The 27,999-nt window shown below is 37.8% G+C and overlaps 3 protein-coding genes across 4 annotated transcripts; all 3 read right to left on the minus strand.

Annotated features, from left to right (window-relative positions):
• Positions 1–891: 891 nt before the first annotated feature.
• On the minus strand, positions 892–14,082 carry dhx37 (DEAH (Asp-Glu-Ala-His) box polypeptide 37). Of its 2 annotated transcripts, none has more exons than XM_042488858.2 (27): positions 13,584–14,082; positions 13,220–13,335; positions 12,948–13,117; positions 12,146–12,258; positions 11,288–11,639; positions 11,054–11,202; positions 10,339–10,431; positions 10,153–10,249; positions 9,041–9,154; positions 8,683–8,899; positions 8,296–8,394; positions 8,149–8,219; positions 7,327–7,462; positions 7,134–7,210; positions 5,903–6,135; positions 5,700–5,811; positions 4,894–5,000; positions 4,371–4,559; positions 4,032–4,156; positions 3,575–3,691; positions 3,262–3,434; positions 3,055–3,169; positions 2,722–2,859; positions 2,536–2,630; positions 1,598–1,671; positions 1,367–1,464; positions 892–1,264 (listed from the first exon to the last, which is right to left on the minus strand). In XM_042488858.2, the coding sequence occupies exons 2-27, from the start codon at positions 13,320–13,322 to the stop codon at positions 1,188–1,190; spliced, it is 3,444 nt and encodes a 1,147-aa protein (XP_042344792.2). In that variant the 5' UTR covers positions 13,323–13,335; positions 13,584–14,082; the 3' UTR covers positions 892–1,187. The 2 variants fall into 2 exon arrangements, with proteins under 2 accessions (XP_042344792.2, XP_042344791.2); XM_042488857.2 differs by having other exon boundaries at positions 13,505–13,659.
• Positions 14,083–14,223: 141 nt separating this feature from the next.
• gp1bb (glycoprotein Ib platelet subunit beta) lies at positions 14,224–16,809 on the minus strand. Its single transcript, XM_042488838.2, has 2 exons — positions 16,674–16,809; positions 14,224–15,791 (listed from the first exon to the last, which is right to left on the minus strand). Exon 2 carries the CDS (start codon positions 15,779–15,781, stop codon positions 15,164–15,166), a length of 618 nt encoding a protein of 205 aa, XP_042344772.1. The 5' UTR covers positions 15,782–15,791; positions 16,674–16,809; the 3' UTR covers positions 14,224–15,163.
• A 1,035-nt stretch (positions 16,810–17,844) lies between these two features.
• septin5a (septin 5a) lies at positions 17,845–26,951 on the minus strand. Its single transcript, XM_042488240.2, has 11 exons — positions 26,658–26,951; positions 24,458–24,548; positions 24,235–24,321; positions 23,803–23,926; positions 23,463–23,597; positions 22,742–22,859; positions 22,548–22,649; positions 21,098–21,194; positions 20,879–21,014; positions 20,654–20,756; positions 17,845–19,005 (listed from the first exon to the last, which is right to left on the minus strand). Exons 1-11 carry the CDS (start codon positions 26,730–26,732, stop codon positions 18,943–18,945), a joined length of 1,131 nt encoding a protein of 376 aa, XP_042344174.1. The 5' UTR covers positions 26,733–26,951; the 3' UTR covers positions 17,845–18,942.
• Positions 26,952–27,999: the final 1,048 nt, after the last annotated feature.

The raw sequence follows: 27,999 nt of genomic DNA on the forward strand, positions 1-27,999 counted from the left end.
CATGTTCTCAAGGTTATTATAATTAACAAAAACTAAACAAAGAACAAAAAGGATTGGTGAAAATACACATTTTAGTCAACTAAAATAAAAATAAAAACTCAACTTAAGAGAAAAACACTAAAACGATAGTGTGCTTATATTACTAACCGAAATAAAAGAAAAATATACAGAACATTTCTTTAGTTTTAATCCTTGTCAATTTGCTCAAATTTGTCAATACAACAAGCAGTGTGGAGGCATAATTGTGACAAGGATGTCTAGGATGTGTTGTGTATGAACCTGTTATGTCTGGCCCATGATGAATACCACCCATATAATAATTATGAAAATAATAATGATAATAAAGAGTTATTAAATAAATAAAACTTCACTAAAATGAATAAAAACCAAATGAAAGCAATTATATATATATATATATATATTCTACAATTTTTAGAACCATAACATAAAAAACTGGAACAAGCAAACCCACTCTGAAAAATAACTGAAACTCAACTGCATTGAAAACAAATTAAACATTTTAAAAAATGTAAAAAAAAATGGATTGATTGATGTTAAGACTTTCAAGTGCTCAGAAAAAGAATAAATATTTCAACAACTATATTTCTATGAACTGGGCAAACACCATGGACTAATGTGGTGTGGGTCAAAAATAAACATCCAATCTCAATCAATTCCATTTTCTCATTAGACACTGCCTGCCTGGTTCACACATTAATTATTTCACTCACCAATTTGAATCTCTCCATGCCCAAGATGTCTTTTTGATGAGGGTCATGTCTCAAACTTCAGCTTCATACTCCTCATGACTAGTAAACTAACAATGCTGTGTAAAATCAGTGAAGCTCTCTTTTAATATTCACATACAGCATGAATACATCACACAGGGGGCTCATTCAGAACAGTTTTAATGAGTCTTATGAAGACCAAATCAGACATATCTGACAGCAGCACACTGATAACAAGTTAAAAGTTATTATAGAGCTCTCGTTGAAAACTGTACAAGTCACAGAACCGGTATATAAAATACAAATCAGAGAAAAGGCAGTGTTGTGGTATCCTGGTTACATTTTGAGAGATCATTTAAAAAACTGGCAGGTGTGAAGACATCTACAGATCTGCAGATTAACTCAGTCTCTGATCAAGTGTGTAATATCATCTTCTGCCTCCATTTAAGATGAAAGTCTTTATATCGGAGGCCAACTTTTGGCTACGTCTTGATGCATGGCTTCAGGTAACCACTGGCAATACACAGACAACAGATCTGTAAGAGGGAAAAAAATTACATGATCAAATGAGATAAAATGGCAAGGAGGCAAAACAAATCAGACTTGCGCAAGTCATGCCAGGCACATTAAATCCTCACATTTGTCGTCCGTTTTCCAGACAGTGAGGAGAGCATCTCTGCTGTCAACCCTCTTTGACACCAGAGCTCCCAGCAAAGCCTCCGTCCTGGGCTGCAGCCTGAAGCAGCAAAATCACAACAGTAAGAGAAAAGTCCTTTAATGAAAACAGCAATTTTGTCAAAAACAGAGAAAACTGAAGAGAATGCAGAGCAGTGTGTTTGTGTGTGTGTGTGTGTGTGTATAAGACTTACTTTGCCCACGTTTTCAGCATGATGGAGGGGTTTGAAAGAAGGTGGGCGCTGTGTTTCTTTAGTTTTGGACAAACCTGCAAACCAGACAAAGCAAACATTATAATCCAATACACAGGTGTTCCTCTCAGGTTTGGTCAGCTGCAGGCATCACTTTTCCATCTTTTATAGAGTTAGTGCAAGGTTTTGTTTTCAGATTTTAGGTTTTTATGTTCTTTTTCCTGCTTTTTTTTGTGTAGGATTTAGTGGTGAGGTTGCAGAGCTGAAACTTCTCTTGTGTGCCAAGTGAGTAGGAGAACAATGGTGGTCAATGTGCCAACAGGAAAATGTGAAAACATGAAACACACATGGCCCTTTCTAGAGGCAGTGCTTGATTTGTCTGCTCTGGGCTACTGTAGAAACAACATGACGGACTCTGTAGACGAGGACCCGCTCTGTATGCAGATATAAACAGCTCATTCTCAGGTAAGGAAAACACAATGATTCTTATTCTCAGGTGATTATGAAAACATAACTATGAATACTGTGTATCATTTCTGCCAATAGATTGCCCCTAAATCCTACAAATCCTTCACACTGGACCTCTAATACACACATTTTTGGCCTGTCACACACAGAACAATGCAGAAAGAAGAATGTATTAGCATATATAGTTCAGACATAAACTTGTAAACCATGTGTAGAATGGTTCATATATTCAACAACTTAAACTTCATTCAAAGGTTCAATTTAATCTATACTGATGGTCAGTAGATTGGGTTGGGTGTAGTGGTGATAGCAGTAGATATAAAGGTTACTAACACTCAGTAATTATTGATTAATTTGGGCCTCTCGCTGTGATGAGGATCTTTAGTTCTTGCCAGGTTCCAGCTTTCATGCCTCACTGACACTTGAGTTATGACTGATCAGATTTGGGTAACTCTCAGGTTTTGCTGCAGTACCTGTCCTTCAAGCAGAAACCTAGCAAACAGTTTGTAACGCTCCAGGCCGTCCGGATATTCCAACTCCACCGCCGGCAGCTGCCAACCGACACGGACTGCAGGAGAGATGCAGCAATTACGCACATGTAGGCAAAGACATTTTTTCAGCACAAACACAGTTATGATGCTCAGCGGTGGGAAACTTACAGAAGGTGCTTGGACGGTGACATCTGACAGTGCCGGAGGACGAACAGAACCACGGCGATGGTGACTCCAAAGGAGAGCCGAAATGACAATACTGAGGCAGAAGCTCGGGGACCCATTTTGCTTCAACTGCTGATACACCTGACAGAGGCAGAAAGGAAGACATTTCACCAGGTGAAACCATCAGTTTAAAAAAAGCAGCAACAATAGAATTCAAGACAAACTTTAATATTTGGCAGTTTATGAATCTGACTATAAATACAACACTCACATATCTGCAAAAATTCAGAATGAAACGATTTTCGATGGAAATCGTTGCCGTTTTCACTCATTTACCTCTCATGTACATCTTGGAGGTCTCCATGATCTCCTGGTAGACGATGAAGTCTGGCAGTGTTTTGAACAGCGCCGAGGTGGGATGAATGAACACCGGGTCGTCCAGCAGAGGCGTCTGTGAACAAAAATACATAAAAGTAAGAAGGTGAAAGAGAGCGATAGCAGACTTTCCTAAAATTATAATGACAGTCCTAAGAGCATATTTGCCTTGTATCCATTCTTCCATTTTGGATCCAGTATGTCTTCTGCCTGTACACGCCTCGCAAGATGGTCTCCCAGTCCGGCCAGAACAATCTGCCGCAAACAAACCACCTGGTGTTCTGTCGGCGGAGTCATCTTGGGATTCACAAATACTCCAACCTCTGGACACACTGCGTTTACTGGGATCACAAAACACGATATTCAAATATTCAAATATCAACAAAACCATATTCTGTTTTGTTCCTGTAGCACATTATATATGAGGCTCTGTGTGTGTGTGTGTGTGTGTGTGTGTGTGTGTGTGTGTGTGTGTGTGTACCTGCGTTGGTGAGTTGTCCTCTGAGCCTCCTGATCTCCACCATGGCTTTGTACCTCAGGCCGTTCTGCTCACAAAACTTAGGAGTACAACCGGCAAATTCACAAGCACCAACAGCACCTGTAGTCATGTACAGAAATACAGTATTAACCTGTCAGTTTACATAACATAAAAAAAATCCACACTTTATTCTGCCTATTAAGTGTTAACATTTTTGCTATGTGATTGTAGACTTCCTGGCGCCACAGCCCCTCCTCGACAAAGTTTAAATTAGATCCCTCAAATAAAGTGGCTCCTGGTGTTAAGTCTCATCCTGAAATCCTGCCTCATGCTGAAAACCTAAAGAAAGTTGTGTTTTTGAAGCCAAGTCATGGGACCTTTAAGGGCCAAAAAAATGACCTAAGACTCTGCTCCAGTCTGCAGTAAAATACTGGAATAACTGAACAAAAACAGAGCTCACCCAGCATGACCATGAGATCCCCCAGCTGGAGTGACGCTCCTTGTCCAGCCCACAACCTCCTCATCTGGGTCAGCCGGGCTCGACTCTGGGTGAGCTTGGAGCTCTCATCTTCACTTTGTGCAGGTCTGCATAGGAACAAAAATATGTGACTAGAATAAAATAATTAAAACAAATTGAATTTTGCTGCACAAGAAGACCACCGACCTCACATTTGTGTTACTTAATCTATGCCATTCTCAATTATCAAATTTAACAAGAAATGCCTTGGAAGACCCGAAAACCCAAGTTTTTAACATAGTTATCTATAAAGAGATACTACTAGAAAAAACTTATCCTCACCTGTCAAGGTCTGCAAAGATCTCCCGGACTGTCATGGCTGCTACCACAGCGATGACATAGGGCAGGCAATCCTGCTGCTTACCGAGAGCTAACATTTTAGCGTAACGTGGTGCCACGGGGAACGAAGCCATCGCTCTGCCCAGGGGGGTGATGGGACAGCTCAGCCTCGCTTGCTCCATCTCTTTTACCCTAGTAAGAAAAAAAAACACAGTTTACAACTGATAATTAACAAGATGAGTCTAAACACACTGGGTAAACTCAGACTCAATTTTAAGTAAAATATGAATATAAAAGGGTTTGTTATACTCTCAAATGTCCACAGAAAAGAGCAATGATCTTAGAAAGTGTTACAAATTCCTTCTATTGATTAACTTCATATAAAAAAAAACACTTGTTTCATTTCATGCCTTTATTTTCTTAAGGCTTCCCTGTAAGAAACAGAGTGTAAAAATTGTCCTAAAATACAGTTAAATTGGTCAAAGCAGGTAAAGACAAGGAGACCCATCGACAGACAGACAATTACCTTCCGGTGCGAGGCGGCTCTTTCAGAGCTCCCAGTGACACTAATAACTGCTCAGCTGCAACTAGAGCCTCAGCAGACGGAGGCGTGGGGAAGGGAAAATTAACGACCTGTACAAACAAAAAAAAAAAAATATGATGCCATTTTTCTGAGAAAACAGTGTTTTTACAGCACTGTAATTTCTGACTTTGATACATTACTTTGAAAAATATCATTATCCGACACAACTTTTAATACTACAGAAAAAATATTTATATTGAGGGTCTAAAATGGTAACATTTTTTGAAAGATAAATGTAATATGTTATAATATGTTTGTCACTTTAAGATTATATAGGAGTGATGATATATATTCCACTCATCATACTGTCAAGATGGTGTAGAGTGACAGTATAGTGTTTGTTGAAACCACTTCTTAGCCTGTATATGTGTTTTGTTTTTTTTTCTTTTTCTTTTCTACTTGGTTTTATTGTACTGTCACTGTATGTGGTTATGTTCATGTTTGTTAAAAACAATTAATAGCAAATTACAAAAAAGAAAGATAAATATAACAGGGTTATAAAATGACAGAAGCGCTGTTTCTTGATTTGCAGTTGAAAACAGCAGAATGAATGTAATACGCATAAACAATAAAAGAGAGCGTGAAAGCACAGCTGCTACTAGTGAATTGATACAGCAGAAAATGAAACGTTTCAAATATTCAGAATGAATATGTATTAATAAATTGATATTTATTGAAACTGAAATAGAAGACACAACATTTCACTCAGAGGTCTGCTGGTAACTTTGACTTGTTCACTTTTCACTGACCTTATCTATGTTGAGGTCCTTCATCTGTAAAACCAGGTCTTCAACAGGCCGGCGAGTGATCTCTGCCTCTGAGAACAAACTAAAGTCTCCAAACACTGCAGACGAGTACAACCTGCAGAAAGATTACAAAAACACAGACATTTGTAAAACCTCAAGTAAAAAAAAATAACCATGTGATTCAGTCACAGACTCAAAGTCCTGACCTGTAGCAGTGTCCCGGCTCTGTTCGTCCCGCTCTACCTGCCCTCTGATTGGCTGAGGCCTGTGAGGTCCATGTGACCTTGAAAGACGACACTCCCGTCACTCTGTCATAGAAACGTTTCTTAACCCGACCGCAGTCGACCACGTACTTGATGCCGGGGATGGTCAGGGACGTCTCGGCCACGTTAGTAGCTACCACACACAGACGAGTTCCAGGTGGAGGAGGCCTGAACACCTACACACAATTATGAGATACAACAGAAACACTTCATTTAGAGTATTGTACTGCTGTGGAGGGGGCAGCAGCTAAACAACCACCTGAACAAAATTAATATCAGTTAAAGTGTATGCTATATTTAGAATATTTTTCATCACTTTTGGTCAGATAACTTGCTCTGACAGGGAAGTCATTAAAAGCTTCAGTTCACCATCTATACTCTCGACAAAGCCATCAGACTCTCAAAAACAGTAACTTTAGCTTGCTGAACACTGGAGCTGCTGATCTACGGCTGCCCAGATCAGTTTATTAGTTTGTATTATTACATGATTTTTTTTAAAAACAGTTTTAAACACAAGTGTTACACAATAACAGAAACAAAATAATTGACTGAGGCAGCAGTACACAAGCAACTCCTGTGTTCTGCAATGTTAAATGACTGAAGAGAGAAATAAAACGGCTTAATTTATCTGTCAAATGTTGTAAAATATTCCAAATATGCGGTTTACTTAAAATTAAATGATTTTTTTAAGGTGGGACTATTTTAGGTGGCCAAAATGTTTTGCTGTTCCCCCGTCTACGTCCACTGCTCAGCTTCTGTGTCCCCACTGATTCTTCAAACTGGAGGCACATCGAGCACCATCTACTGACTATAAAACACTGACTATGGACAAGTGCGTCTTACAAACCCACTTTAAAAGATCTGAACTATCCATTTAAACTACTTGCTAAGTGCTCTATACTTCAAACTAGAAGCACGCAGACAAACAAAATAAATTTTAAATATGTAATAGTATGGACCCACATCCACATCATGGCCGCTCTTTAAAAATTCCCTTTTCAAGCCAAGCAGTTGATGCAAAATGTGTAGCACAATCTAAATCTTAAAGACTACCACTGAAAAAAATATTTGAACCTTCACAGCTATCACAATGTGAACTTTGATGTAAAATTTTTAAAATATTTTAATTGCAAAATCAAAAAACTCATGTGCTGAGCTAAGAGATTATTCTCACCTTGGCCTGCTGCTCTGGAGCCAACAGAGAGTAAAGCGGGAGGACATAGAGGGGAATAGATGGATCAGGATTCTCCTCTGCAGACAGAGACAAACCACAGAGTAGAGTTAGTAAAAAAAAATAATTAAAAAAAAGCACTAATCAGAAATACATTCAACAGGATTTAAAGAATTATTCATTTAGAGTATCTCACCTGTACTGGTGGGATCGTCTCCGATCTCCAGGTCAGAGCCCTCGTCCTCCTCGTCTCCTATCCCAGCCTCTCTGTCCTCGTCCCCTTCATCCACTGGGAGGGCGGAGTAATTATCCAGATCGATTTGGGGCAGAGACTGAAGACAGAGGTAACAGTCCAAAACAGGGTTCCTTCATCTTACGGTAAGTTAAATTTAGGATTTTTAAATATTTTTTTAATTCCACACAGAATTAAATTTAAGACCATTTTACAATAACCAAAACTGAAGAAAAATGAACGTGAACCTGACATCAATTGCTTAGAGTAACAGACAATTTTGCCCAAATGTTTAATTCAATATTTGTTCAGATTAAATAGTTAGGTGATTTAAAACTTTCCAGAATGCAACACATGAAAAACAATGAAATTACGTTATCATAAAAGTATTAATTCCTTGAAAAAAGCTTGGTCAATTTCATTTTATTGGATGTTGTAAATATGAGTGTTGTTGGTTCTTCTATCCTTGACGTTTTTTTAAAATAGACATTACCAATTATTTTAAGATTTTAAAAATGCAACTTCAGACAAAAATGGATCATAATTTCCTTCTTTCCATGTCTGAGCATTTTTAAGACTTTCGAAAGACTGATTTAAAACATTTTAATACCAATTAGGGCCTTATTTATAGATTAATGAATTTAATGCATTTTAAGACTTTGTAAGAGTCTGCAGAAACCCTGTTAGATACACAACAAACATCTGTCCAGGATGAAGGTGGCTTCAACTGAATTCAAATGCACAAAAAATGGTCTTTTAGGGACATTTAACTAAAAGTAGACTTACAACAGGCTTCTTCTGTTTGGCCTTCTTAAACCTCCTCATCGCCTCTGAGGACTCGGCTTCCTCGTCTTCACCTGAAAACATAAACATGTAAACATACAAAAACATGCTCAGAGATGTGTCGGAGAGTAAGGCTTGTGTTACACTCACCTGTGGTTGTGTTTCCCCTCCTGAAGGGGAACGCTTTTCTCAGTTTTCTGCAGAGATTGTGAACCTCAGCCTGACCGGTCAGAAACACCAGGATGCCACCTGATGGACAAAGACAGCATGAAGGTTAAACTCCAGCATCTGCAGCTTGTCCTGCTTACTTACTAAAATTACTCATTAATTCAAATAAAAAAAAAACTGCACTATAATATTAACTTACAACATGAAATTCTTCATGCATCCCACCATAAGATCTTAACAAACAGCTATTGACGCAAAAGAGCTAAAAAGTGTCTCCTTTCTTCAAATGTTTTTTATATGATTTGATGACCTTTGCTTTCACCCAAAGAAAACACAAAAATCAGAGAACTGAGCCGTGTGTTTTTGCACCTGGAGGCAGCATCCGGTGGATCTTGCAGATTTTATGGAAAGCTTCTCCAGTGTAATCCTCCATCGGGGTGCGTTTGTTGAAATGTATGGTGACCGGGAACTGACGAGCGTCCACTTTAATGACTGGCGGCGGCGTTTTAAACAGCTTTGTGTTTTCTGTGAAGTCCTCCACTCGTAGAGTAGCTGACATGACCAGCAGCTTCATCGGCAAACCTTTCTGCAGAGGCGTGAGGAGTGGGCGCAGGGTATCGAGGGAAACGAAATAAAAAGGAAAGATAATATAATGTCACACGCTGTCTGTGATTCAGGTTGTGACTTTTTTTGCACTAAAAACATGAAACACAGCAGAGTCTTTTACCTTGTTTCTGAGCGGGACGATACGAGACAACAGTCCAATGAGGATGTCTGTGTAGACGCTCCTTTCGTGCGCCTCGTCAATGATTATCACACTGTACCTCTGGAGCAGGAAATCCTATAAGAGGAAACGGAGACACTGTGAAAACTGAGGAAACATCAAGAAATGAATTAAATAAAAAATATATGCTTTGCCATTAATCATTTATATTGAAAAAGCTTCAGCAAAACAACCTCATGCCAGCTTATACAAATTGTGGGTTTTTTTAAGCAGATTTAGCTAAATTTCACAAATTAGGATTTTTTAAACCTCCATTATTTATTAATATGCAACAATAAGAGCACTCAATAGTTAAAGCTGAATTTGAAAAAGTTTATCAAATAATTTACTGTATTGAATAAGTTGGGTCCTCTTACAAATAAAGACTAAACATAAACTTTATCAAACATTCAACATTCTCCGTCTGTCTGTCCATCTGTCTCTGTTAGTCTGTCCCTCAGTAGCCATGAAGAAAAGCAGTAGAGCTGTACTACGTCTTTTTTTATTTACATTCAAAGCTTCTGTTGAGGTTTCCAGATGAAGCTTTAAATGTCTGTTAACATATTTTATGACTTCATCGACCTAAAAAAATGTAAAAACCTCAAAGAAAAAGTTATTCATGAGATTAAATGAGTTAGTCTTTTTTAAAATTTAATTAGCTGTCTTTATTGAAAAAATGTAATTTATGGTAATGCCAGATTATTATTATAATGGTTGTTGTGAATACTGGCACATGCCTCTCTTTGTGTGCACAAGGGGAAGAGCAAACAATTTTATGACAACAGTGAACAGTGGACTACATCAGATTATTTTAAAACATGTGAGTTTTAGAAATGATTACATCTATCTTTTTTTCAATAAATGTCGACTTGTGGACTTTACAAAGCTCTGGAGTAATTAGAAAAGTTTGGATCAATAAAGTCGGAAACAATCCTTTGCAGACATTACTGGAATCTTATTTTACAAACTGTCTAATGCTCCTAGTTTCATGGAATAAATGAGTCAAAAATACCAGAAATGTCTGTCATGTTTACTGTAGTTCATTAAATGAGCTCAGCAGAGAGTAAAGATGATACCTTCTGAATCTCCTTCAGTAGAACACCATCTGTCATGAACTTGATCTTCGTTTCGCCGGTCACGTTTCCTTCATATCGAATCTGGTACGACACCACCCTGACGCCAGACAACCAAACATTTACCATTTAGCTATAACTGTATACTGTATAACTCTTTAAGGGTCACTTTTATATTCTGAATCTCACCGTGTGGACAGGTTCATCTCTTTGGCCACTCTGTGGGACATGCTGACAGCCGCCACTCTTCTTGGCTCTGTGATACCGATTATTCCACTGCCGCTGCAGGAAACCAGCATTAAGAAGATAACAGTAACCACGAGAAGAGAGATTTATCAGGCACATCACCACGACACCCTCATTTCTAATGGGGAGATTTCATTTGAATGTTTTTTTTACAATATTGTATCATTCTATTATTTCCCCATTTAGAAAACATATTATTCCATTTTATTTTATTTTCTAAAATATCATTATTATTATCATCATCATGGTTATTGTTTTTTGTTATGGATGTTGCTGTTGTTGTTATGATTATAATTTTGTTTATTTACTTATTGATCCATTTTTTTTTTTTTTGCTTTTTTATTGTTTATGTATTTACATACATGTACAAGTAAATACACGTTACTGTGATTCTGCGTTTTTGAAATGTTGGACCCCCAGGCTGGGATGCACTGTACGTGTTTTCATGTGTGGACTTGAAATTAACACCAACTGTGGGTTTTCTTTGTGTTACTGTCAAATGTAGCACTGAAGAAGAGCGTCTGGCCCGAAATAAAGAATGCTATAATCGGAGTGCTGTCCTGTTTTTGTCTGCAAAGATAACGTTAACCACATGATTTTTTTACATAAATATCCAGTTAAACGCTTTAAAGAAAACACTGTAAAGAGGATGACGTACCTGGCGTAGCCGGCTTCATACAGGAACTGAGGCACTTGAGTGGTCTTTCCACTTCCTGTCTCTCCACAGATAACGACGCAGGGATTTTCTCTCACCGCCTCCATGATGACCTGCTCCTCCGCCAGCACAGGCAGCTTCAGACGAGCCTCCTGCAGCAGCACATTGAAAGACACTTTTAAAAAAGCTCATGAAAAAAACAACCTGTCTGATGAAACACCTGTAGTTTTCACACACCTGTATTTCTGGAGATCTGTCAACAGGGATGAAAACAGCCGGCTGCGATGGCGTCTTGTTTTCAACTTTCTTCTCAACTGAAATCTTCTCATTCTGTCCGTCTGGTTCTGTTTTGGATTGTTGTTCCTTTACCTGTTTGTCCACCGTCTCTTCACACGGAGCGATGGTCATCTCTGCGGTTTCATTTACATCTTCATCCTCCTCATCAGACGAGGTGTCCAAATCACTGCTTTCTTCTGCGTTTTCTTCCTCCTCTTCGTCCTCCTCTTCTTTCCATTTTCTTTTTCTGTTCGCTCCGCTGACGCTGCTGATCTTTGGGCCCAAGTCTCCGTCTTTTATTTCATCCGGTAACCTAAAAACAACCCACAAATATTAAAACTAGGGCTAGGGGATATGGCTTTGTAATAATATCACAATATTTTTAAATTGTATCACGATACAAAATATAGGTACGATATTTTGAAATCTCCTCTAAACAACTGTGACCTAATAAAATACAAAATTATTAAATGAACTAGAGTTACAAATAAAGTAGCTACTGCCATTAAATAAAGTTACATAAACTACTTTAAAAAATAAAGTTTTATGAAATACTGTTACAATGTTAAATAAAGTATAAAGTCAAATAAAGTACTGTTATAGTGAAGTTAAATAAAGTATTGTTCTAATTATATAAATCAAAGCGTTATCAGATAATGTGAACGAAATAAACAATATAATATAATATGAAATGACAGATGTTTTTTATCATCAGACGATATATTTCGGCATGTCATACAGCCCTAATTAAAACCACTGACTCCACTGTCTCCATATCCTCCAACGATTAAAGACCTTTGCTTATCTTTGTGCACTTACTGTTTGGTCTGGTAAAGTTTGTCTCCAGTTCCCAGTTTGGACGTTGTGTACAGCAGCTTCAGCTCAGACTCTGGAAGCTGCACCTCAGCCAGTTTGGTCAAGATGTCCGCTCTCTGGACAGGACAGACAGCAGGACAGGTGAGTGGGTTGTGATCTCTGATACCAAAACAAAATGTTTCTTCCAATATCTTCGTTTCTCTCTCTCTCCATAATTTACTGTAATCTCTTTATGGTCTATAATAAAGACAGCTTGGTGTTTTTGATTAATATATTATTGTCAATCAAATAAACTGTTAATAATTGTTTGAGCACTACTAAAGACATTATTGCATTTATAACCCCACCACCACCTCCTCCATTGTTTTTTTCTTTTTCTCTTATATTTTTCTCTGCTTTTTTTCTGTTCCTTTTCTTAGAGTTTAATACAATTTATTCATTCGTTTTTAATTTGATGTGGAGTTTTATTCTTTCTTTCTCTTGAGTAGTTTATGTATTTTAAAAATTAAATAACATAAAATGCAATGTATTTCAATGACTGGTTGTATTAAGTATTATGTAACCATTGCAATATAGTATTAAAAAAATATTACTGAAGATCAAAGATCAAACTGTTAATAATTGTTTGAGCACTACTAAAGACATTATTGCGATTATAAATGTACATATGAACTGGATCAAAGTTGTGTTACTCTGGCTAAAATGTTTGTTTGTACAATTAAACCTGAGCCTGTAAATCAGAAAAATACTATTCTCAACAGACTCACAGAGCTTCGTGTAAACCTGCAGCATCAGTTTGTCTCACCTGAGCTTTCTTTTCTTTGCGCTCCAGGACTTTCTGCAGCTCCTTTCTCTGTTTCTTGGTGAGAGGCTTTTTGTTGGAGACTGGGGTCACTGAGACTTTCTTCTTCTTAGATTTGTTAGCTGGGAGGACCAAAACGTTGCTCTGGTCTACTCCTTTCAGCCTGGACCCATCTGATGGAAACAAGTGTCACAAGCCAACAGACCACACATAAAAGATATCATTAACGCAAAATAATCTGAATGTTTATATGGATTTCAGCTTTAATTTCCCACCTTGAAGCTCCACAACAACTTCTGTCTTCTCGTCATCTGCTGGTTGTTGTGTTTCATTTTGCTGTCTTCCCTTCCAGTTGTGTTTCTTTCTCAGTTTTCCCATTTTAAATTAAAGTCTGTAAAAAAATAAATAAAACGCTCTTAAACCACCACCCGATAACGTGTAATGACACACACCATGAAGAAGCTAAAAACGAGCTAACTGGCTAACTGTAGCGTCACCGTTACGGTGAACACGTAACTTATACAACCGAAAAATCTGTATAGATATTATAAGATACAGACCTTTTTTTACTCTTACTGGTCAAACAGCGGCATGTAAGATAGAAACGCTAAAATCTTTATGTTACAGTCCTGCACAAACCTCACGTGTAAACATAAGGGGGTCCATCAGCTAAAACTGTCCGCCGCTGAAACCATGTCCCTGCAGAAAAGTTCCGCTTCAAAGACATGAGGGGGAAAGAAATCCTCAAAACCACACGATTGGTTTTTAATGTTTTATAGATCTTTTTCTGTTTGTTGAGAATAATTTAACAATGTGTTTTTTAAGCTGTTGAAGAAAACAACATATTCCATAAAGTGTATCTGTTGTAATAAATCAGTTGATTTAGAGTGAAAATCAAAAGACATTTGAGATAAATGTTGATGACATTTTTTCATTTGATCAATTCTTTAATTTCAGAGATGCTGATCATTTATTCAACATGTCTGGTCACTATACACTTTACACTTTACTTCATGTTCTTATACTATATATTTTATCTTGATTTTCTTAGATGATTATTGCTGCTGTGCTTTGTTTACTATTATAATGTGAAAGTCAGACACCAGTGACTACTGTAACTTCCCACTTACTGCACAGTATGTGAATGTTCTTCTATGAATTTCTGAAAAAGCAATTGCCCTCTGGCCACAAAATTAAGCTGAAGTTGAGTTTCTCCATCATTTGAAAATAAATCCTTTTTAAAAATTATTTATAAAAAAAAAGAAATTCACAACATTGCCACAATGTGTCAGCAACTTTTAATTACATCTGTAAAATTAGCTGTGTGTTTGGAAGATCAGAATGCAGTTCCAAAAAAAAAAAGAAATATCTAAAATGTATGTGGTACTAACATAAATACAGTCAGAATCATTTGTGATTTGTTTCCCCTGATAAACACATTTAATAATATCTAAATAGAAAATGACAAAATACTACATCTAAAATATATGTAATAAAATATAATGCATAAAAATATTTAAAAAATAAACAGATATAACACATATATAAACACCCTATCAAGAAATGCATGAAATACTTCTGATGTAACCATTTCTCATTCAGTCTCTTTCAGACTTATCAATTTCTCAATTTGCTCCCTGTATGGAAACATCTGAATTAACCCTTTTAAACCAGGAGCCACATCATTTTTCTGGTGTTGCTTTAAGATGCCTTTCACAGGTATTTAAACCTTTGAACCCTAAGCAAATTAATGGGGTTTCTTTGAAAAACATGGGGGAAAAGGAAATGAGCAACATGGTAAGAAATGTTCCACAAATTGCAAGAAATAAATATATTTAGAAAATTATTTCAAATAAGCTAGGAGAAAATGTTGACAGAAAAAAAGCTAGGGCATAAACCATACAGTGAAATATCCTAATTATGTATTAAAAAAATATACAATTACAGAATTATTATCATTTTAAAGCACTTTTTCCAGGTTGTATGCTTTTGTTTTAGTTTTTAAAAGTTGTTTACTTTTCACTAATTTTCATGTAACTTTCTTGACTTTTTTTTACACACATTTTTGAAAGAAATAAAGCCAATTTTCACAGGTTTCAAATTGCTTATAGTCTGAAGCACAAGTGAGACGTTTTGTCTGTCTGTTTTTGACATTTTGTTTGCAGATAAATAAACAACTTCTTCTTCTTATGTATCTAATCAGAGATCAGAGCTCTTTCTCAGATGCTGGTGTCCTTTAAAGGCGTGTACTCGTTCTCCCTCTCCCCGGCTGTGAAACTCTCCTCCGTGGTCCTCCTCGCCTCTTTGGACATCCTCTCAAACCTCTTCAGAAACACGATAAGAGCCACCAGCAGAGCCCCCTGTACCAGCACAAACACAAACAGACACATCTGCGAGACCAAAGCGAGATCACAAAACCAGTAGTGGCAGGACTCCAGCACTTCCTTCTCCGTCAAAGTCACCACCAGTCGCCCTCGGAGGCCGGGAGGGGAGCTACAGTTGATGCCCAGGTGTGATGTGAGGGTGGAGGGATGATGCAGCAGCCAGGCCCGCAGGTAGAGAACCCCACAGTCACACACCCAGGGGTTACCATGGAGAGACACCGAGCGGAGGGAGGTCAGATCATCCAGGAGCCCATTAGGGAGGGAGGTCAGACGGTTGTCATGGAGATGGAGGAAGGTGGTCCCAGCAGGGAAACTGGTGGGCAGTGACGAGGAGGTGAGAGACTTGCGGCTGCAATTTACCTGACTGCCATGACAGGAGCAAAGGTGGGGGCATGCAGATGACCTTTGACCTCGAAACAAGGTGAGCAGACACAGGAGCAGCAGCCCCTTCATGGTTTCCAAACTGGAGAAAGAAATCATTCAGCTGTTACTGAAAGAAATATGCAACTTTAACCTCACAGTAATAGACATGTTAACATTAAAGTCTGTTAAAACAAACAATATATGTAACTTTTTTAGAGGTAAATGAATGTGACATTTATGGTAACTTTCATATCAATAATACAAGTAAATAATTTGTACTCTTTGTGCTGTACTACTACATAATTTAATTGCAATTTATTACACTGGATAGGATTGCATCCAATTTCATTGTACATGTACAATAACACTAAAGATATTCTAAATATTCTAAACATATTATTAACAGGATATTATATGTTCATAACTACCAACAATACATTGTCAAGTACTGTTTGTTTTGTTTTTATTGTTTTACTGTGTTTTTTTCCCTAATTTTCCTTATTGCTTTTATTTCTTGTGCTTTAAATTGCTTTATTCTGTTGTTTGTTTGTTTATTTTTTAATCTTTTTTTTTTCTTGTGCTTTTGCATGTGTAATCTGTAAAGCACTTTGAGCTGCCTTTGGATATGAAACACACCCTGCCTAATCGCACACTGACAGCAAAAAAAAAGTTCCTTTCCTTCATGTGTGATGAGGGTCCACACACATTTGTGTCTAAATCCCAACCTTAAGGTCAGGACTGAGTCTGACTGAGACCTCCACGTGAGATCACTTGATACGCAGAACAGGGAACAAAGCATTGACACAATACATCGACCCTAGTTTAATTAACAAGTTTAAAGTATATTATATACTTTCTCTTCCCATACTCTTAAAAACAGAATAGAGTAATTTTGTTCAACTGAACGTCCCGCACAGACTTGACAGCTTTTGAATTACTGTCAGCTACAGAACAAAATGTCTTAATAAGGAGAATAATTTACCTTCAGTGCTGTGTGTCTTCAGGAGAGGACTGTGTTTCTGTAACAGTCGCTCTGAGAGGCCAAGTGTGTGTTACAGACAGCTGGCACTAACTGATAAAACACCACCGACAAAAGTGAGCACGCATACACACACACAAACTCACAGGACATAGGAAGTATCTTAGTAAGTCTTTATCTGAGGACCTTAATTTCTTATAAATTGTATGAGGTTCTCTGAAATGGATATTTGGTACTACAGTACTTGTATGTTGAAGAAATAGACCATGTTCAGTCTATTTCACTCCATTTCAGATAGTCATTTGATGGCTTTAGTTACTGTTTATTTTGCAGATTCAGACTAGTAATACAAAATACAATAAATACATAAATTATTATGTAATTTACAGAATAAGACAAGTTTATTGATCTCTGACAGTCAATAATTTAATTAAAATTAGCTTCACTTTACCAACTGCAAAATTAAAGTGATGCAAATTATTATATTGTAAAAGATTGATATGCATTATTCTAAACTGGTCCATTCTGCATGATGAGTACTTTTGCCTCTGGCACTCAAGGTATGTTTTTATGGTTTTACTTTTTTACATTAACTTCAATATAATTTTTAATGTATGACTTGTACATGTAAAAGAGTATTTTCAACTATAACACTACTACTTTTACTTCAGTACAAGATGCAAATGCTTATTCTAACTTCCACTCAGGGATGACCCTGACGAACGCCACAAGCCAAAACATGTTGGTCTTTTAATAAAGTTGTTTTAAATACTACAAGTGTTGCTGGAGTTTCTACACCTTTGATTTATCTTCCTTCTCCATCACCTTGGAAGCAGGTGAAGTAGCTCCAGAAACCCTGGACCTGCTTCTTCCACTTTAAAATGTTAAAGAAAAAAAGTTATGAGTCAAAGTCATCTTTCAGAAAATTAAGATATTTCTATCATTCATATTATTGTTAAGTCTGCTCTGTCTGGCAGGGAGAAGATGCTATGTGCAGAGCAGAGGAAGCACTGCAGCAGGAGATAAACATGAATCAGCAGATAATGTTTTCCTGCAGCAGCTCCAGCTCTGAGCCCTGCCGCTCAGACTCTGACAGCTGGAGGAAGTGACGGATGATGACGGTGCTGCGCTCACTAAACCTCGACTCTGGAACATTCAGAGAAACGATGCAGACTGACGAGAAACAAGAATTTATTTGTCACACATTTATAAACGGGGCACAGGCTGAACTCACAGCCCTCAGGCAAAATATGTACTGTTCCTCGGCATCGGCCTACACACACACACACACACACACACACATACACACACACACACACACTCTCTCTCTCTCTCAAACACTCCTGATACACAGGATACACATCTTCACTAGCAAAATGCAGCAACTCACTTCCAAGGAGAGAAATTTAAAACAGAAGCATAAACACAGTATCAGCTCCTCATTATTGATCTATTTTTTAGCATACTGTAGGTCATAATGCATCTTAATACAAGCACAGGGCACCGGCTATAAAGCAGTAAAAATAGGCCCACAGCATTGAGCGGATATGAGTAATGGCAGCATGCTTGCACATGCACCCCGCGCTGCACCGACCCTCTCATTATGTCAAAGGCTCTCCATTCACAGTTAGCCACTGGCAATAAGTGCATTTTCAACTCAGCCAGCACATGTAAAAATGCTGGAAGAGGATATTTTGACTTGCCATATGTGAAAAAATGTCACATGAAAGATATTTATGAGGATCACACAGCAAATAAACAAGAGCAAAAGTTGGTATATAACTAAATGGATAAATGGGAATTTTATGGACGGACACCTGGAGGAAATTTCATGAAATATAAACACTCGCGCACCCAAACACACACTCACAAACACATAATAAAAAACAATATCCATCAACATCACCGACAACCTAAATATCTTTACAAAACATGTTGTAGCATCATACCCTGACAAATATCCAAAAAGTTCAGCATTGCATTTATAAATTAGATACACTGAGTAGTAATTTAAATTACACATTTTATATTATATATGTTAAGACTGTTAAACCACAGCGAAGGGGCTCAAAAAGGGCAAACGCCGAGTTTCAGAAAAAAAAAAATGCTCTGATAAACAACCGTCCAGGCAGACAAACTATACAAAGCACCAAACTGAGGGTAAATGTACAGCCAGAGTCGCCACAAACACGTGATATCCATGTTCCATGTCTCAAAGTCTCACTGTTGTTCAGGGCAGAAACAGCAGGTGGCGCTGCAGACTGGCAGGACATCACTGCTCTTTGTCGTGCATCTGCTGCTGCATCTTGTTGAGCATCTCCTGCATCCTCTTCAGCTGCAGACACAGAGGAACATTTGGTTAAAGTCATGATTAAATCCAGAATCTAATGCTGGTGTGAGTTTCATCCTAAAGGAAATTAAAGATCATACAGACTCTGGCTTTAAGAATCTAATCACTACTGTTGGTTTAAATATAATACAAGGACTCATATAGTGAGGGTGTTACTAATAATTCAAAAATACTGGCACTATTTGGGGATTAGTGGCATGGGGAGGGTTGTAATTTGTTTTCATGCTGTGTCCCGTCTTGTACATGCTCTGTAAAGCTTCATTCCTGTTGTATACAGTGTGTAAACTTGTTAAATTTTACTAAAAATATTCTTGATAAATAATAATACCTAAAAAAACTGATACTGATACTGGCACTACAGTATTATTGTTGGATGTTATTCCCAGATAATACATAATTAATGGACTCCAAAGAAATAGCAGAACCTGTTCAATCAGACTGGATTCACGATGGTATCATAATAGTTAGAAAATAGAGCACTATATTATGTAAATTGTATGTATGTGTGTAACAATGTGGTGTATATATATATATACACACACACACACACATACATATATATACATATTTATATGTACATTTGTGGAAGACAGACACCTGCATTTGATTTGTTGTATTGTACAGTATATACTATTTAATAACACTGTGTAAGGTTAGTGACTGACAGGATGATGAGGTATATATTTTTTCTTTTTTTTTAACATTGAACAGGTATTTGCATGTATTTTTGTAATTTTAGCAACATTATTGAACATATATGAACTGTATATATTCGTATCTCCATGCCAACAATATATGAATTATACTCACATTCTAAAATTAATTTGGAAACAGACTATGCATTATACGAGCAGAGACTCTACATCTCCTGTGAAAACAGATGTTTATTTTGAAAATACACAATGCATCTAATGAGTGTACATTGACACGCTGTCCCACAGCATTTAAAATGGATGCAGGAGGGTAGCTGGCGTGTCATATTTTGATGTGTAGGGCTACTGATCAAGCGTCTGTATTTGACAAGTTGGGAGTGAGTGTTTCGTTTTTGGCTTTGTTTTTTGGTACATATTTATGCATGTATGTATGTATGTTTTCCTTGTCTTTGAGTATTTTGTACCCTTGTAGATTTTATGTTTTAATGATATGTTCTGTATGCGTTTGATGTTTCTTTCTATATTACTAAACAAATGGCTTCTTTTGTAGTTTTTCCTTATAATCAGGTGATATTATTGAATGGCAAAGTGAATAGTTTATGCCTCATGTCATTATGTAACAAATATAGTAAAAAGAAGAACCTTTATTTCAGAGTAAATCCCACTGTCATATCACCGAATTCTTAGTTCATTAGTTTTGTCATTTAAAATCCATTATGGGAACTAAACTTAAGAGAATAAGCTCAATTTAACTCAGACATTAAGTTAAGCCTTTTACTCACACTAATAATAACTGGACCATTGAAGTTACATTTGATATGTCTCGATGGTGAATGAGCTACATGCAATCATTTTACGAGTCAGCGCCCCTCTTGTACTGAGACAGGGACATCAAACAACACCTGAACCTCCACAGACCTGTGACTCATCCACAATATCTTTATAAAACTAAAAAATAAAAAGCAAAAGCTGCTTTGTACCTCTTCATCTTTCATTTTGATCAGTTTCTCAGTCTCAACATCTGGAGTGGACAGCGGCAGGATGGGGATGGGACTCTCCATACGGTTGTCCTGAGCCAGTTTACTGAGGAGGGGGGAGGTGGAGGAAGAGTTGAAGTGGGCAAATCTGTACTGAAATCTGTACACATCAGCAGTTATTTTAGATGTTTACAAAACATTCTCTCACTCTCTTATATTTTCACACACCTGGTCATCTCCTGTATGCACTGTGCTCTGTAGTTTTCATAATGGACATCGCAGGTCACGTCTTTGAGGTCGTGCATGTGTGAACGAATCAGCATGTTCCTCAACTTCACAAAGTCACAGTGCGACTGGTTCTCCACTGAGAGGAGAAAGACGTAAAACCAATCAGTAATTCAAGTTATGACATTCTTACTGTGTTTAATAACAGGTTTATGAACATACCTTCAACAATCCCCCAGGGGTAAAGTCTCCCTCTCACTCTCTGCCCTCGGGCCTCCACCACAGTGTTACTGCCGATCACAGCGAACGGGGTGCACTCCTGCCAACAGACACATGAACATTGTTTTTTTAACCCTGATGAGCATGCAGGGCCTCCATGCACTTCCACAATGTTAGACACATTCACAAAAAAAAAAAACTGAGCGGCTTGAGAGAGGTGTGGCTGAAACTGCTGAGACACGTAAATGTTGTTTATTTTTCTTGCAAAGATTTTCCCAGCTGATCAGTGGATCCATTGTCACTACATAAACAACAGCTCCATCCCTGCAGTTATTAAAAACAAAGCAGCAGGTAACAATGTCATTCATTACACTTGTGTCAAAATGTCTAAAGTGAAAATTTGATGTGATATTATGTCATGCAGAAACATGCATCTTGGAGATTTCTGCTTCCAACCCAAACATTCTGGATGTTAATTATGTTTGTGTGCATGTGGCACAAAAAGTTATTTTTGAAAAGTCAATGTCTCCTGCTAAAAATCAGTCTGTCTTCAAAAGTCCTTCCTCAGAAAGCCATGTTGCTGTTAAGTCTCTCAAATGTGACTTTTCAGTGCTGAAAGGACCAAAAACTAACCTTCATCAACCTATGCTTTAAGTTGAGATTTAGAGGACATTATCTCAAAATCTTGACACATAAAACTGATATTATTTCGACGGCTGGACATCCCACGGGGAGAGAAAATGGTCACAGCCATCACAGAGGATACTGTAATCAAGCCCTTCTAATTTATCTTTCTTCTGATATTTATATTTGAGTATGTCTCAAGTCAAGTAAATAATTAGTGAGTAAAGTAAAGCAATTTTTTAAACTACTTCCACAACCAAATTATATATCTAAAAACAGCATTAAGACCTGTAAGTTAGGCAATAAAATTTACATAAACAACATAGCTACACAGCTGAACAATAATTCGTTTTGATGTCTTGTCAGTGTTGTCTAGGAAAGGGTGTGTCCGTAGTACCATTGCAGGATATGAGGAAAATTTGCAATATGTGACAACACTGAATATCACAATAACAGTATTGCTTATGATAAATCAGTATTAAAATATACTGCATTTCTGCTGCTTCCAGTTTACTGCTAAAATACAAAAAAATGCTTGTTGACTGAGAAAGTGAAAGGAAATTATTTCCAACATTTCGTTTTTATCATACAAATTTAACATTAACCTGAACACAAAAGACACAAATAAAATATTTAATATTATATTTAAAGTTTATTTTTCTACTGATATTGTCTTTCAGTTAATTAAAAAATGTGTTTATGGCATGAGTTGATATCATGATGACAATAAAAAACCTGATATATTGTGCAGCCGTGGACCGCAGGTACAGTTACTTCCACCCACAGTGAACCAGTAAAGATACCAGACTGTCACTGGTTTTTCACTCACCTTCAGCTCTTTGTCAAGTTGTTTAAACTCTTCATCCTCATCTGAGTCACATTCGGGGAACTGGTACACTTTGATCCCAAACTTGTCTATTTCCTCTCGTATCTAAAGACAAATCAGATTCATGGTCACAGTCCATGATTTGAATTCAGCAAAATGTGATGAATTCACTGTGAAGCGGCAGTTCTGTTACTCACTCTGTCTTTGAGCTTCTTTATCTCATTGGGTGTGAGGCAGTCGGCTTTTGCAATGAGCGGGATTATGTTCACTTTTTCATGCAGAGCCTTCATGAACTCGACATCTACCGGGCGCAGCCTGTGAGGAGAAATCCAGAGTGAAAATGAAAGTGAAGTCTTGCAAATAAAAACAGTCTGAACTCACGACTCCTAGAAGAAAACACACAGGTATAGAAGGTGTTATTGTTTTTTTTTTAGCTGCAACCAGCAGCTCTACTGCTCGCTCTGTCGGTCAGTCAGCCCACAAAAATTTCCCCTCCCTTTGGCAGCCGCAGTTTTCAAGCTAGGAGGCTGAAATTTGGCATGGAGGTCAAGTGTGTGTGTGTGTGTGTGTGTGTGTGTCTAAGTGTAGGTGTGTAGGCGTGTTCATACCACCTGGCTAAAAGAGGGCATGGCAATGGAGGGATGCCTGCACACACCAGGTTGCAGCTATTGAAAATGTGCTTGTTTTTACAATATCCTTATTGAAAATAAGCAAATAATTGCAAATATTTCACACATACGAACAGGCCATAACAATAATAATAATTTCAATAAAGAATGAAACATGTTTTTGTGGTCATCAAGGGATAATAAACAGAAGAGATGCATCATGGCAACGATGTAGCTATTATCATTGTCATGATGCATTATGACTTCAGACTATGTGTTTGTGTGTGTGTGTGTGTGTGTGTGTAGTTACCCGTGCCCAAACGGAGGGATAAAGTAGAGGCAGCAGTGGACTCGGTTGTCCTGGATGTTCTTTCTGTTCAGCCCACTCTCATCCCTGAAGTACTGCTCAAACTGCTGATCTATGTAGTCTGTGATCGGCTTCCAGCTAGGACAGACAGACAGACAGACAGACAGACAGACAGACAGACACACACACACACACACACACAGACAGACACACACACACACACACACACAAACAAACAAACAAACACACACAAAAGCAACATTAGCAGCTCCTCAGGCCACTGTGAATTCCAGTGAGCAGACTGAATCAGGCACACGTCAGAGCAGCAGGTCCTCCAGCTCACCACTCGTTGTTGTTGACAGCATCTCCGAAACCCGGCGTGTCGACGATGGTCAGCTTCAGCTTGACTCCTTTCTCCTCGATGTCTACAGTGTGTTTGATGATCTCCACAGTTTGGTTGATACGCTCTGCAAAGCATCAACACACGCAAGAAGATCACAAGGTTATTTTTTTGAAAGCCTTTTTTTTTTTATAGCCTTCAGTTATAAAGGCATGATTGATGGACATTTTTAAACTTATTACAAAGTTGCTTTACAGAGCCATTTGATGTAAAAAGATAAGACTCAAACAATCAGCAAAATGATCTTAAAGCTCCCACAAGAAGAAACTGCATGACACTGAACATCAGTCAGACGGACAGCGTTTTGGGTTACTTGTACACCAGAGCAGTGTGTTCTTTATAACTGATACAGAGAGACGATAAATAAAACCTCACCTTCAGCATTCAGTAGTTTCCTGTCTTTATAAAGGTCTGTGAGGAACAGGCTGTTGACCAGCGTGGATTTACCCATACCAGACTCTCCTGCAGCAGACAGACAGACAGACAGACAGACAGACAGACAGACAGACAGAAGGTCACCATGAGTGTGAATCCATTCTGAAGTACAAAATCTAGATAGACTGAGATGTCAGTTTATCAGGTACACCTTCAAACTGACCTGCCACCATCAGCGTGAAGTCGAAGCCTTTCTTCACTGACTTCCTGTGAACCTGATTGGGCAGAGTTGCAAAACCCACATACTGTTTCTCCTGGAACAGAAAAAGAAAAAAATACAAAGAAAACAAGGTGTTTATTATAAATTCATACTAAACTTGTCGGTGTTGTACTTGAGTACAGTTTGAGGTACTTAAGTGTTTTCTTTTACTGCTTCTTTATACTTCTACTCCTCAACATTTTAGGGGAAAATATTGTACTTTCTACTCCACTACATCTTGTGTACTTTTGTTACAAGTTAATATGCAGATTTAGATTATTAAAGGTACAGTGTGTGGGATTTAGGGGCATCTATTGGCAGAAATAGTATAAAATATCCATAACTATTTTTTCATTAGTGTAAAATTACCTGTGAATTTAAATATTTTTAGGGTTTTTTGTACCCTAGAGTTAGCCTATTATATTGTTTATTGTATATATATTATACGTAGTGGGTTCTCTTCCACAGAGTTTGCCATGTTGTACAATAACCCAAAATAGACAAATCAAACACTGATTCCAAACAGCGCCATTTGTGTTTTTACATTGGCCAGCGTAGCTCTCCTACATGCTTGCCACATAGAAGAAGTTTCATTTCTGCAACCTCACTGCTACGCCAATAAAATAGTACACATTGGACCTTTAATACAAAATATAATCACAGGGGGGCGTCCAGTGGCTTAGTGGATTGAGCAGGCACCCCATGTATAATGGCACTGCTGTGCCGCAGCGGTCGCGGGTTCGAGTCCGGCTCGCGGCCCTTTGCTGCATGTCATCCCCTCTCTCTCCCCCTTTCGCACTGCTGATCTGTCCTATCTAATAAAGGCAAAAATGCCAAAAAATAATCTTTAAAAAAATATATATATATAATCACAGATACAATATGATGTAATGTTATACATTAAAATAAGATTAGACTTTATAGTCTATCCCTTTATTGTGGGGCCATTAAAACTAGCTCCACCTTTACACATTAGTGTCTCAATAATCATAACCCGATGATATATATTAGTCTGAAATGCCATTCAACATCATGGGTACTTTCCACTTTTAGTACTATAAGTATAATATGATGCTAATATTTTTGCACTTCTACTAGTATCGGAGTACCTCTACAACGTGGCATTGAAACTTTTATTTAAGTAAACAATCTGTTTTTTCACTGAAAAAAAAAAAAAAAAGAAGATATTTAAAGATTTTAAATATAAAAATATTTCAACAATTAACAGATAATCAATAAAACGTTCCTTCTCCGACCTTTCACCTTTCAAAATAATAAACTAATTGTTTCAGCTCCACAATAAAATTTAAAAAGCCAACATCTTAAAAATAGACGTAGACACCAAATAACTGTGAGAGTGCTCAGAGGTTTTCTAATGTGAAAACAGAAAGTATCTGGCAGCGTCAGATGCAATAAAAAATGACCTCAACAGACAGAAAATCTACAACTGCGTGGAAAAACACGTGCACAGCATTCCTCTGTGAGCAGCTGAGAATAAACCAGCGTCTCAGATTTTCCACTAAAACTTGCATAGAAACACACAAAGAGAGCCACAGGATACCAGTTGCTCGCTGTGTCACACAGTGGCTCTCAGTCTGCAGGTTTCTCTCTGCTGCATCTGGCAGAACGTCATCTTCACCCGACTGTACGCGTTGACATGTGTAGATATAAATACACACTCGAGGCCCGTTGAGAGCATTCACGCACGGACAGAAGCTACATTCAACAAACCTGAAAAGCTCTTTTTGCACTCTGCAAACGCACCAGCCAAACAAACAGTCAGAGTCCTTATAAGCTGTCATAACTTGTCATAGGCATTTCCGACAGCCCCCTCGGGTGAGGATCACATTGAGAAAAACACACAAAAAGTCACAGGCGGTGCAATCAGTGCATGGCAGACACACTTGTCAGCAAGCCAAAAGAGAGAGAATGAAGAAAACTTTAGATAAATCTGTGAGTTATTATAAAAACAAATAGCAAAGCTCCACAGGAAAGCACCAAAAGATGCTGTCCACAGGTGTTAGGACCTATTGTTTATGCATTTATAAAGTAATTCCGGACTCTGTATCTTTGTTTTCCACTGTATTTTGAATTTATCTAATATTTCCCAATCTTTTTGTCTGTTTTTCACCAATTTTCACCTAGAAATTCATCTTTTTTTTACCTTCTGCCTGGCTGTTCTCACTCGTGGGCACAGCAGCCGTTCCACAAGTTCTTCTTGCAGCATGATGGCATCCATCCCAAACCGCTCCAACACTGACGGACCAAAATAGCCACGGGACTCAGAAAGTTGAAAAACAGCGCAGCAGGGAGGTGGGAATAAAGCAAAATCTGAAGCCTAGAGATCTTGATAAACTCGTCTCTCGCTCTGAGTCTGCTCCGAGATTGTCTCTCACACACCTCTTCCCTGTCTGTGCTCTTTAAATATGTGCCTTTTGTTCCTCCTACTTTCCTTCTCTTGATTCACTTTCTTTTCCTTGCAAGTCTTTCTTTCCTCTGCCCTACAGCGACTCCAGCTCTCCCTGTTTAGACAGGTACGGAGGAATTCTCACTGAGAGGGAGGGAAACAGCGAGAGGGAGTAAGAGAGAGGTGGCAATTTGAGGGAGGAAACAAGGGAGGGATGGAAGAAGCAAACGTCTAAAAGAAACTCATTCATTCAGTTTTCCCTCCCCCAGCTCTAAAACTCTACACTGAGAGAAATGACCACTGGAGAAAAGCAGAAAGAGAGAGGGAACAGACAGAAAGTGTGGATGTAAGAAAGGACTAGTTTGAACTTGACGGTGACAAAAGCTGCAGAACAAACAAGAGATAAAGATACAAACGCTACGAGTGCAGGCCTGTAGAGTGAGCTTATCAGATTAACAAGCAAATTAACTGTCAATCTATGTGTGTGTGTGTGTGTGTGTGTGTGTGTGTGTGTGTGTGTGTGTGCGTGCGCTAAACAAAGGCTGCTCAGCATTGTCTAGACCATTTATTCATGGTGAGTGCCTTCAGCCAAAGGTGCCATTATATTAGTAATCAGATCCTTTACCTAAGTAAAAGTGCCAATAAAAACAATGTGAAAATGCTCTATTACAATTTAAAAACTAATTAGGAGTATCGACAGCAAAAGTACTTAAAAAATCAAAGTAAATGTACTCATTCTGCAAATAAATGCCCCCTGTAACTAATACATTATTTAATGATAAGATTGTTTATGCTGATTCATCAATTCACAAGTAGAACTTTCTGTTATAGATCGTATTTTTAACAGCTTTATATAACGCTAGGAACTTTAATCCTTTCCTCACACACAGGGATCAGGCTTCTTTAAAGATACATCCAGATATATCTCAGGGATCATGAGACGAGTATTAAGAGAAAATAAAAAACTTCTGCACAAATCTATATTTGTGTTTTTAAATCTTTGGTGGAACAGCTATACTTGTAAATATCTAAAACATGTCAAGTGGCCTCAGGTAGACGCTTTAACATCCTAGCATATATTTTTTTGTTTTGTTTTGGC

The sequence above is a fragment of the Plectropomus leopardus genome, chromosome 4, assembly GCF_026936395.1.
Source record: "Plectropomus leopardus strain MGB_pleo_1.0 chromosome 4, ASM2693639v1, whole genome shotgun sequence".
Taxonomy (NCBI): domain Eukaryota; kingdom Metazoa; phylum Chordata; class Actinopteri; order Perciformes; family Serranidae; genus Plectropomus; species Plectropomus leopardus.

Bases quoted from the DNA above. Each gene is read 5' to 3' on its own strand.
- gp1bb (XM_042488838.2), bottom strand. From the start codon at position 15,781: ATGAAGGGGCTGCTGCTCCTGTGTCTGCTCACCTTGTTTCGAGGTCAA.
- septin5a (XM_042488240.2), bottom strand. From the start codon at position 26,732: ATGGATGCCATCATGCTGCAAGAAGAACTTGTGGAACGGCTGCTGTGC. The intron at 24,549-26,657 runs GTAAAAAAAAGA...TTTCTGTTCCAG, and splicing joins TGAGAACAGCCAGGCAGAAG to GAGAAACAGTATGTGGGTTT. The intron at 22,650-22,741 runs GTGAGTAACAGA...ATTTGTCTTTAG, and splicing joins TAAAGAAGCTCAAAGACAGA to ATACGAGAGGAAATAGACAA.
- dhx37 (XM_042488858.2), bottom strand. From the start codon at position 13,322: ATGGGAAAACTGAGAAAGAAACACAACTGGAAGGGAAGACAGCAAAAT. The intron at 12,259-12,947 runs GTGAGACAAACT...TGTCCTGTCCAG, and splicing joins GCAAAGAAAAGAAAGCTCAG to AGAGCGGACATCTTGACCAA. The intron at 4,560-4,893 runs GTAATTGTCTGT...TTTTCTTACTAG, and splicing joins GAGCCGCCTCGCACCGGAAG to GGTAAAAGAGATGGAGCAAG.